The 11911-nt window shown below is 41.9% G+C and overlaps 1 protein-coding gene across 1 annotated transcript; it reads left to right on the plus strand.

The window, feature by feature from the left end:
- The first annotated feature begins 4655 nt into the window (after positions 1-4655).
- Positions 4656-6059, plus strand: LOC133147039 (zinc finger BED domain-containing protein 5-like). The gene has a single exon (XM_061271166.1). The coding sequence runs from the start codon at positions 4656-4658 to the stop codon at positions 6057-6059; it is 1404 nt and encodes a 467-aa protein (XP_061127150.1).
- The last annotated feature ends 5852 nt before the right edge of the window (positions 6060-11911 follow it).

The raw sequence follows: 11911 nt of genomic DNA on the forward strand, positions 1-11911 counted from the left end.
GAAATTCAACCAAATTCTCCAAAATTTCGTTTTTCTACTCTAATTTCTACATTTTTCAACCGATTCAACCGATTCCAACTTTCAGCTGTTCATCTTTTGCCTACCTATTCCACAACTTCCCACTTACCAAATATTCCAAACTTTCAATTTTGAAATTCACCACAAATTCTCCAAATATTCTACATTTCTCAAGTAATTCAACACGTTTCAACATCGTTCGGCAGCATTCCCCGAAAAAGTTATTCATACATTTCGCCTTCACACGCAATTTCTCCAGAAATTGCAAAATTCTAGTTATTATTATTCTTCTATTTTATTCTCCTCACTTTTTTGTCCCGTTTCATCTTTCACATAATTCATCCGATTCACTCCATTCCACTTTTCACGTATTCCAAATATTCAGGAAAGGGGTGCTTGTATTTTTCTCATTCCGAAAATTTTCCGATTCCGCAAAATTCCCAAAATTCCGACAAATTTTTCCCCATCCATTCTTAATGGCACATTCGACATTTCACAAAATTTCGTTTTTCACCTCTAACTTCTACATTTTTCAACCGATTCAACCCATTCCAACTTTCAACTGTTCATCTTTTGCCTACCTATTCCACAACTTCCCACTTACCAAAAATTCCAAATTTTCAAATTTGAAATTCAACCAAAATTCTCTCAAATTCCGTTATTCCACTCTAATTTCTACATTTTTCAACCGATTCAACCCGTTCCAACTTTCAACTGTTCATCTTTTGCCTACCTATTCCACAACTTCCCACTTACCAAAAGTTCCAAATTTTCAAATTTGAAATTCAACCAAAATTCTCTCAAATTCCGTTATTCCACTCTAATTTCTACATTTTTCAACCGATTCAACCCGTTCCAACTTTCAACTGTTCATCTTTTGCCTACCTATTCCACAACTTCCCACTTACCAAAAATTCCAAATTCTCAAATTTGAAATTCAACCAAAATTCTCTAAAATTTCGTTTTTCTACTCTAATTTCTACATTTTTCGACCGATTCAACCCATTCCACATTTATTCCCCTTATTCACCTTATGCTTACCACATTCACTCCCATTCACCCCCACTTCCACTATGATTCCCACATTCACTCCCATTCACCCCCACTTCCACTATGCTTACACAATTCAACCCTTGACCCCCAATTCCAGTGTGGCGGCCATCTTGGATGACCCTGAAGTGCCACCAATGAACCCAGAATGAACCGGAAGTGCCCCAAATCAAACCGAAAGTGACCCCAAATAGACCGGAAGTGACCTCAGGTAAACCGGAAGTGACCCCAAATCAAACCGGAAGTGACCCCAAATGTACCGGAAGTGACCTTTTTAGACCGGAAATGACCCCAAATAAACCGGAAGTGACCTCAGACGAACCGGAAGTGACCCAAATTAAACCGGAAGTGACCCAAATAAACCGGAAATGACCCCAATTAGACCGGAAGTGACCCCAAATAGACCGGAAGTGACCTCTGGTAAACCGGAAGTGACCCCAAAGCAAACCGGAAGTGACCCCAAATGAACCGGAAGTGACCTTTTGAGACCGGAATTGACCCCAAATAAACCAGAAGTGACCTCAGCTAAACCGGAAGTGACCTGTTTTAAACCGGAAGTGACCCAAATAAACCGGAAGTGACCCAAACTAGACCGGAAGTGACCCGAATCAAACCGGAAGTGACCTTATTTCAACACTGAGTGCCCCAAATAGCTACATTTGCGCTAACTTTTTAGTTTTTTGTCTGATTTAACCCGTTTCAACATTTTTACCCCAAAAGTGAACCTCCTGAGGGCGTTTTTTTTGTTTTGTTCCAAATTTAGAAAGATTTTGGCGCAATTGCTTTTTTTTGTTTTCCCATTCATTCTCTCTGGGGATTCAACATTTGCTCTAACTTCTACATTTTTTGACTGATTCAACCCGTTCCAACTTTCAACTGTTCATCTTTTGCCTACCTATTCCACATCTTCCCACTTACCAAAAATTCCAAATTTGAAATTCAACCAAATTCTCCAAAATTTCGTTTTTCTACTCTAATTTCTACATTTTTCCAGTAGCCAAGAAGCCCGCCATCACAGGTCTGAATGACTATAGACCCGTCGCACTGACATCTGTGGTCATGAAATCGTTCGAGAGGTTAGTGCTGAACCACCTGAAGGAGGTCACGGGCCCCCTGCTTGACCCCCTCCAGTTTGCCTACCGGGCAAACAGGTCAGTGGATGATGCGGTCAACATGGGACTGCACTACATCCTGCACCGCCTGGACACCCCAGGAACGTACGCCAGGATCCTGTTTGTGGACTTCAGCTCGGCGTTCAACACCATCGCCCCTGACATCCTCCAACAGAAGCTCATCCAGCTTGCGGTGCCTGCCTCCACCTGTCAGTGGATCACCAGCTTCCTGACCAACAGGAGACAGTGTGTGAGGCTGGGGGGCATCACATCTGACACTCGGACCACCAACACTGGAGCCCCTCAGGGTTGCGTCCTCTCCCCACTGCTCTTCTCCCTCTACACCAATGATTTCTCCTCAGGTGACTCCCCTGTGAAGCTCCTGAAGTATGCAGACGACACCACTCTCATCGGACTGATCCAGGACGGTGATGAGACTGCGTACAGACAGGAGGTGGAGCGGCTGGTCCACTGGTGCAGTCAAAACCATCTGGAGCTGAACCCGCTCAAGACCGTGGAGATGACAGTGGATTTCAGGCGAGACCCTTCAGCACTTTTACCCCTCACTATCCGCAGTAATACTATTCTTTCCACAGACACCTTCAAGTTCCTGGGAACCACAATCTCTCGGGACCTGAAATGGACCGGCCACATAGACTCTGTCTGGAAGAAGGCCCAGCAGAGGCTGTACTTCCTGAGACAGCTCAAGAAGTTCAACCTGCCGCGAGACCTTCTGAAGACCTTCTACACTGCCATCATCCAGTCTGTCCTCTGCACCTCTATCACTGTCTGGTTTGGATCGGCCTCCAAACAAGACAAGCACAGACTACAACGGACAATCAGAACTGCAGAAAAGATCATTGGAATCAACCTCCCATCTATCCAAGACTTGTACCTGTCCAGGACCAGGAATCGGGCAAGGAACATCTCTACAGACCCTTCTCACCCGGGTTGCAGTCTGTTTGAACTACTCCCCTCCGGACGGCGTTATAGAGCTCGGTACGCCAAAACCAGCAGACACAGAGACAGCTTCTTCCCCCAGGCTGTTGCTCTGATGAACTCACACCACTCATAGAGTCTCAGAGACATTACTGTGCAATAACATCCTGCTCCTCACACCTTTTTGAATTTGTCTACACTGTTTTTGCCATTATTCACATGTCCTGAATGTTGTTAGTCACCTAAATGTTGAACAGAGGGTGTGTTTCTACCGAAGTCAAATTCCTTGTTTGGCACGCTCAAACATGGCGAATAAAAAACTCTTGAATCTTGAATCTTAAACCGGAAGTGAACTCAGCTAAACCGGAAGTTACCTCTGCTACACCAAAAGTGACCTAAATGAAACCAAAAGTGCCCCAAAGAAACCGGAAATGACCCGAATCAAACAGGAAGTGACCTTATCTCAACACTAAGTGCCCCAAATAGCTACATTTGCGCTAACTTTTCAATATGTGTCCTATTCAAATTGTAATATTAAGATCTCCCTTTGGGTTTTCTAACAAATTGTGACTTCATTAAGGTAACATTCACAGCACTATCATGTTTATGTCCATTTGGTGTTTGTCTGTCCGCGCGTGTGGCAACTTAGCCTCAAACGGTCTGTGCGTCTTTTTGGTATTGTTAGCACGCTAGCATCTGCGGTTGTTACTGTTAGCTTGTTAGCGCGCGTGTAAACGACATATATTCTTCAAACGTTGACCGATATAGTCCTTGCGTCTTCCAGCCTTAAGACGGTTTAACGCAGTGCTTCTCAAATAGTGGGGCGCGCCCCCCTGGGGGGGCGCGATGCTATACCAGGGGGGGCGCGTGTGACCCTGGGGAACAGGCTTTTTTTTTTTTTTTTTTTTGGCAGTACTAGAATAAAGTGTAATTGCGCATTTACTACATGAGGCGACAGTGGCGCTCTCATCGTGACTTCTGTCACGTTTGTGACAGTGCAACATTTTACGACTTACAAGACAACAGGTTTGCCTTGATTAGCAGTGTTGAAAGCTCCGACTGCGTCCCGTCTATAGCCTCCGTTATTCAACAAACACCAACATGAAAAAGTTTTTAACAGGGATGAAAAGAAAAGCGGAGAGAAACAAAGACAATGAAACAAAAGAAAGTCAGCTGAAAGCTAAGACGAGGAAATACGACGAAGCGTATTTAGCGCTTGGCTTCACTGTGAGTACAGTTGGAGAAGAGGAAAGACCGATATGTCTGCTGTGTCTAAAAATGCTCGCAGCGGACAGCATGAAGCCAAATAAATTGGCGCGTCACTTAAATACGTTACACCCCGATCACGCCGATAAGCCACTTGAGTTTTTTCAGCGAAAACGTGCTGAATATGGCCAACAGTCATCCCGTTTTGTGAAGGCTTCTTCAGTAAACCATCGAGCGCTTTTAGCATTATATAAGGTGGCGTACCAAATCGCGCAGTGCAAAAAGCCCCACACCATAGCAGAGGAGCTAATACTGCCTGCAGCATTAGACATGGTCTCTGTCATGCTGGACGACGCCAGTGCAGCAAAACTAAAAACTATCCCTCTGTCCAATGACACTGTCGCCAGACGTATAGATGACATCGCTAACGATCTTCAAGAACAGCTGGTAGATAAACTCAAAGACAAACGTTTTGCCTTACAGTTTGATGAAGCAACTGACAGCAACAAAGACTGTCTGTTTATTGCTTATGTACGTTTTGACTTGTCAAACTCCCTGTGTGAGGATCTACTTTTTTGTAAATATGTCAGAGACAGAGCCACAGCTGAAGAGCTCTTCAAAATTCTGGACTCCTTTTTGACTGAGAATGGGCTAAAGTGGGAGAACTGCATTGGTGCCTGCAGTGATGGTGCACAAACCATGGCAGGGAAGAGAAAAGGACTTCGGGCACTCATCAAGACAGCCTCACCTCATGCTGAGTGGACACACTGTATTATACACAGAGAAGCACTTGCAACCAGGCGACTTTCCCCTGAATTAAGTGAGGTTATGACTGACATCATAGGTGTAGTCAATTTTATAAAGACCAGACCACTAAAAACAAGAGTCTTCTCTGCCATCTGTGAGGAGATGGGAGCTGAACATCAAGCTGTGCTCTATCACAGTGAAGCAAGGTGGTTGTCACGAGGAAAAGTCTTGTCCCGAGTTTTTGAGCTCAGAGAGCAAATAAGGGTGTTTTTGAAGCAGGAGCACAAGTATGAAGTGGCAGAAAAATTTTGTGATCAGAAGTTCCTGGGAAAACTGGCCTACCTGAGTGACATATTTGAAAAGCTAAATGAACTGAATCTGCAGCTTCAGGGGAAAGATAAACACCTCCCTCAGGTCACAGACAAGATTAGCGCTTTCACCCGAAAGCTTGCAATGTGGGGCAGGCAACTTGATGAAGGAAACATCGATTCATTTGAGAACCTGCATGAATTTGTGGACACCAATGACTATGATGCTACCTCAGTGATTCCACACATTAAGCAGCACATTTCTTCACTGATGGGATTCTTTAAAAAGTACTTCCCTGAAAACAGTTCCCAGTATGACTGGGTGAGAGACCCTTTCAGTGCACCAGCTCCAACTGGTTTCAGCTCTGCAGAAGAGGAGCAGTTCATTGACATGACGTCTGACTCCACATTGAGACTGAGGTTTACATCACAGACACTCAGTGCATTCTGGCTGAGTGTAGAGAGGCAGTATCCACTCTTAGGGGAGAAAGCTATGAGCATTCTGCTTCCTTTTGCAACATCTTACCTTTGTGAGATTGGCTTCTCTGCTGTTGCTGCACTGAAGACCAAGTACAGGTCCCAGCTAAACATTGAGCAGGAGCTGAGAGTTGCAGTATCATGCTTCGAACCTCGCTTCGAAAAGCTGTGCACTGCAAAACGTGCTCATTGTAGCCATTAAACCTGACTTCCTCCTCAATTTTGATGAAAAAAAGAAAGAAAAAAAGAGCACAAATTGTTTAATTCACCTTGTTTTGTAGGTTCAAGTGTTTTATATATTGTGCTCCTGAGTTAATGTTGCTGAACTGAATATAAATAAGTTATTATTTTTTTAGTTTTTGTAGTTTATTAGTTATTATAATTATTAAATATTATTTATTGATTTGATTTAATTTTGCAATGGTGCAATTAGTTTGTCAAACATGTTTACAGTTTAAACAAGGATTTATTTATTCTTAATTTCAGGCATTGATGCACTTAAAATCTTTTCTGTTGCAGACTTAAAACACAATTTGATAAAGTTATTCTTTGTAAGTTTGACCATATGTCTTTCTTTTTTTCTTTAATGTTAATAAGGATAAAATGTTATGCAGAGATGGATAGTCGCGGTGGGGAGTGGGGGGGCGCGAATAGTTTTCTTCTTGCTAGGGGGGGCGTAACAGAAAATAATTGAGAAGCACTGGTTTAACGTGTGCAGTGATTAGATATATCCGCTTATCGCGCGCAGTGGTCAGTCACAGACGGCGGTTATCGACAGAGACTGTTGCTGTGATTGTGTGCATGTTTGCCAAAAAGTAAGTATAAGTTTTACATTGTTTACTGTTGTGCTGTTTGTCGGCTCCCAGATTGTTTCGTGTGTGCGCCGTTTGGTTGGTAGCTTCGGCGATGCTTTACATAAGAAGTCGTTTATTTGGTTTATTTTCTCAGTGAAGCATTGCCGCTAGCTAGCTAGCATTAGCGAAACGTCCAATAGCAACGTTTATTTGGATGCAACAAATATATCGAACACAATGGTTTTCTCTATTCTCAAGCATACTGTAATATAAATACATTTTGATGTTAAGTAGACAAACAACGCATCCTATGTTGAAAAATCAATGGACATTTTGGGGTTAAATTGTTGCGTTGGAAAGTGACGTCACCACGCCAAGTCTCGCGTGAGTTATACCCGCTTATCGCGATTGTTGCAGCCCGCGCGCAGTGGTCAGTCACAGACGGCGGTTATCGACAGAGACTGTTGCTGTGATTGTGTGCGTGTTTGCCAAAAAGTAAGTCTAAGTGTTACATTGTTTACTGTTGTGCTGTTTGTCTGCTCCCAGATTGTTTCATGTGTGCGCCGTTTGGCTGGCAGCTTCGGCGATGCTTTACATAAGAAGTCGTTTATTTGGTTTATTTTCTCAGTGAAGCATTGCCGCTAGCTAGCTAGCATTAGCGAAACGTCCAATAGCAACTACCTTGGTCGAGCTCGGCTCCGGAGTTCAATAGGCGTAAATAGGCGGTTGCTGTGTCGAATTAAATATTTTATATTAAACTTTGATTCTTTCAATAATCACAATAGTATGTATATAAATGTCTTTATTTCATCGGGACTTTTACGGTGGCGCACGGCGACCGGATATGACGTCACATTGTAGTTTTCCCCCACCCTCGTGTTTACTTGTAGGCCACAAATCGGCGACCAAATATGACGTCACATTGTAGTTTTATTACGTTGCGTTTACTTGGATGCAACAAATATATCTTACACAATGGTTTTCACTATTACGCATACTGTAATATAAATAAATGTTGATGTTTAGTAGACAAACAACGCATCCTATGTTGAAAAATCAATGGACATTTTGAGGTTAAATTGTTGCGTTGGAAAGTGACGTCACCACGCCAAGTCTCGCGTGAGTTATACCCGCTTATCGCGATTGTTGCAGCCCGCGCGCAGTGGTCAGTCACAGACGGCGGTTATCGACAGAGACTGTTGCTGTGATTGTGTGCGTGTTTGCCAAAAAGTAAGTGTAGACATTTAAGTGTTACATTGTTTACTGTTGTGCTGTTTGTCTGCTCCCGGATTGTTTCGTGTGTGCGCCAGTTGGTTGGTGGCTTCGGCGATGCTTTACATAAGAAGTCGTTTATTTGGTTTATTTTCTCAGTGAAGCATTGCCGCTAGCTAGCTAGCATTAGCGAAACGTCCAATAGCAACTACCTTGGTCGAGCTCGGCTCCGGAGTTCAATAAACGTAAATAGGCGGTTGCTGTGTCGAATTAAATATTTTATATTAAACTTTGATTCTTTCAATAATCGCAATAGGGACTTTTACGGTGAGTACGGCGACCAGATATGACGTCACATTGTAGTTTTCCCCACCCTCGTGTTTACTTGTAGGCCACAAATCGGCGACCAAATATGACGTCACATTGTAGTTTTATTACGTTGCGTTTACTTGGATGCAACAAATATATCTTACACAATGGTTTTCACTATTACGCATACTGTAATATAAATAAATGTTGATTTTTAGTAGACAAACAACGCATCCTATGTTGAAAAATCAATGGACATTTTGAGGTTAAATTGTTGCGTTGGAAAGTGACGTCACCATGCCAAGTCTCGCGTGAGTTATACCCGCTTATCGCGATTGTTGCAGCCCGCGCGCAGTGGTCAGTCACAGACGGCGGTTATCGACAGAGACTGTTGCTGTGTGTCACTTCCGGTTTATCTGGGGTCATTTGGGGTAATTTCTTTATGGCAGAAATGCATGGCGTCTTTCTCCCTGCAGTCCCTGTGGAAGTTTGAACATTTTCTCCAAACACAAGATTCACGTTTTTATGCTGTATTGTATCTTATTTTTCATTGGTTGAGTTTGTGTGCAAGACATATTTAAAATTCCCACACCAAAATATTTGTTTGTATTTAAAGTTAATATATTTTTAAAAAAATTACATTTGATGGAAATTTATGTTCAAGTACAGTAACTGAATTTTCTCTCTCTCTCTCCCTCTCTATGCAGGTGAATTGCTTTGATCAGGTAAAGTGTGGATTATGATTATTTATTTTCATTAATGGCATCAGACGTTTTCAGACAGATTTATAGTTTTTGTGGCAACAAAATTCTTTCTTCGTGCTCATGATTTTTAAACAATTTTGAAAATACAAGACTAAAGAGAAAGTAGGTTTTGGTGTTACATAGAAAGGGCTCTGAAAAAATACTATCACAAAGATTCGAGTTTTTTTTGTGGGAGAAATTTGGCATACATTACAACGTTTGTTGTGGTGGTGCTTGACACAAACTGTTGCTTCCCAATTTGAACACTAGGTGTCATCCAAGTGACATTAAAAAACTTATGTGGTGCTGTCGCTTTGTTGCAGCGTAAACAACAAAAGAAAAAAGACATATAAAATCGATTATCGAAATTACTGCGAGAGTCACACTTGTTTGTCAACATTATAATTTCATACATCAACCCCTCACATTTTACGGCCATTGCATACCTGCCAAGCTAGACTGCAGTGCTTTTTTCATCGCCACTGCATGTCCTTCGAAAACACGTGGTAGTTTGTTCAATTTTCAACGACTTTTATGAGGCAGTCTTTTTACTTCCGCTATCATTACAAAGCATATATAGATGCGTTCTACGGCCGTTGAGTACCTGCTGAGCTAGACTGCAATGCCTTTTCATCGCCACAGCATGTCCTTCGAAAACAATTCAGAGTCAGAGTCAGCTTTTTGGTAGCTTGTTCAATTTTCAATGACTTTTGAGGCAGTCTTTTTTACTTCTGCTATCATTACAAAGCATATATAGATACGTTCTAGTTATTTTCTTTGAGATGCTGATTAAAGCCCAAAGCAGCACTGCATAGACACACTGCGTAGTGTGTTTGCATGCTATCTATCACCACTAATAATGCATCACGTGGTGTAATACATTTGCTGTATTCGGACGAAAGGATGTTAATGCATGTTTTATGTGTTTGTGATACCATTGGTTGAATATGTGTCATATTCAAACGCTAATATTAAGGTCACCTTTTGGGTTTTCTAATAAATTGTGACTCTTCTGTCGTGTTGTGTGCAAATAGCGACTATTCCTCATTTTTTGTATCATTGGTTTGTATGGTGGCAGGAGCATCCCCAGTTGTGACCAGTGTGGATGTGTTTGAAGTGAATCATATTCAAATGATTATGTTCTGTTCTTGCTTAATTTTGTTTAAGTAGATTGTGTGCTAGAAATATTTAAGATATCAATATATGTGTATATTTTAAATAGTCCTGCAACATTTTGTATGTTCAAGTACAATAACTGATTCTCTTTTTGTCTCTGTTTGCAGAGTTCATTCGCTTTGACCAAAGGTGAAGTGCCGATCATATCCAGCCAGCTATCCATGCTTCCACCCATTATGCAATAAAAGTTTCATAGTGATGTTTAACTGTAAAAAATGCTGTTTGTTCTTTGTACAACATACAATTAGATGCAGAGATCCTGTCACCTGTTTGTAAATGCGTTTATACATTGAATGTACAAATGCTCTTGTTAGGAATATTACAATCTTTTAGCATTTACTGTTGTGCATTTTATCATTCATTTTATGTGGCCACATAATAAACATGTTTTTCTGCAAAGAATTGCTAACCGAATTTCACATTTTATTAAAAATTGTCATGCAAATTTAATTTAAGTCAATTTCTAGTATACGGCGGTTCAGCAGTGACAGTAAAAATAAGGTTGCAGTGCCACCATTTTTAAAGCTGACGTGAATTACAAGAGAAGTAGAAAGATGGTACCATTGTAACAAATGTTTAAACACTGTGGTTGACTTTTATGCTTTTTGTACCCCTTCTCCCCAGGCTGCCGACTGAGTCCCAACCCACCCCAACCCACCCCAACCCTCTTTATCGCTGCTCCACCTTTTGTCTCTGACTTCTTTCACTCACTGTCCATCTTGTGGTGTTGATAAGACAATCTGATGTGTGGATAAGACAATCTGACTTGTGGATAAGACAATCTGATTTGTGGATAAGACAATCTGACTTGTGGATAAGACAAAACCCCTTTTTGGGCTGTGCATTGAAATATATCCCCTTGCATCGGGGCCTGACTGGTGAGACTTCTTTATTACCTGTTGTGTGGAATCCAATTGAGAAAAGTGCAAGACACGAGCCATGCCACGCAAAAGCAAGAAGGCGCAAGCTGCCAAGGTAAGCTGGCAACAGCGTAAAAACAACACAGACTCTGGAAGTGCAGATAAACCAACAACTGCCAAAGAATTGATGGCCATTGAACCTGAAAACTCTATGGAGGTAATGATGTCTCCATCTCATGATCCTGTAACATGTGTTTTGGCATCCTACAGTCAAGATCATCCAAAGTATGCTGATTCCAGAAACAGTCAGTGTGCTGCAAACTCTGCTACATTTCTAGCTTTCCTGCAGGAGATAGAGAATGTGACCAGTGCTCACCTGGACCTTGTTCTCGATCGAGGCAATGAGTTCTATGTGGCTACTGTGGCTGTGCTGAAAGCAGAAGGACGGTACGAACACCATCATTTGGCAACCGATGAAATCCCATCCATTGTGAAGGGCTTGCACAAACAGCATGTGTTAATAAAGTATCAGTCAATGTATGGTCTTTTCAATTCCTCTATTGCTGATGTGGCATTTATGATGCTCTGTGACGGACTTCAGTGCCTGGTGTCAGAGGTAAATTATGCTCTTTTGGTCATGAATTCATTGTTTATTGCTGTTTTCCGAAACCGCCAAGGAAGATATGGCTATTTTGATCCACACGCCAGAGAAAGGGATGGGCTCCCTCCGCCCTCCAGTGCACCACGTGGTACAGCTGTCATGATGCTTTTTACATGTTTGAACGATCTGATAAATAAGCTCATACAGGTTTTTACTCTGGCTGGTGCCGCTCCCACTACTCAATATGAATTGATGCCTGTAAGTTTTCAACCTATTGATAATGCAAGTGACCGTGAAATGGCGACTGATGCAGAATCACCTCTTATGACAACACACAATGATGATGCTATGTTAAGCCA

Source organism: Syngnathus typhle, unplaced genomic scaffold (genome assembly GCF_033458585.1).
Source record: "Syngnathus typhle isolate RoL2023-S1 ecotype Sweden unplaced genomic scaffold, RoL_Styp_1.0 HiC_scaffold_27, whole genome shotgun sequence".
NCBI classification, from domain to species: domain Eukaryota; kingdom Metazoa; phylum Chordata; class Actinopteri; order Syngnathiformes; family Syngnathidae; genus Syngnathus; species Syngnathus typhle.

Excerpts from the sequence above, each read along its gene's own strand:
- LOC133147039 (XM_061271166.1), top strand. The coding sequence starts at position 4,656 with ATGGTCTCTGTCATGCTGGACGACGCCAGTGCAGCAAAACTAAAAACT.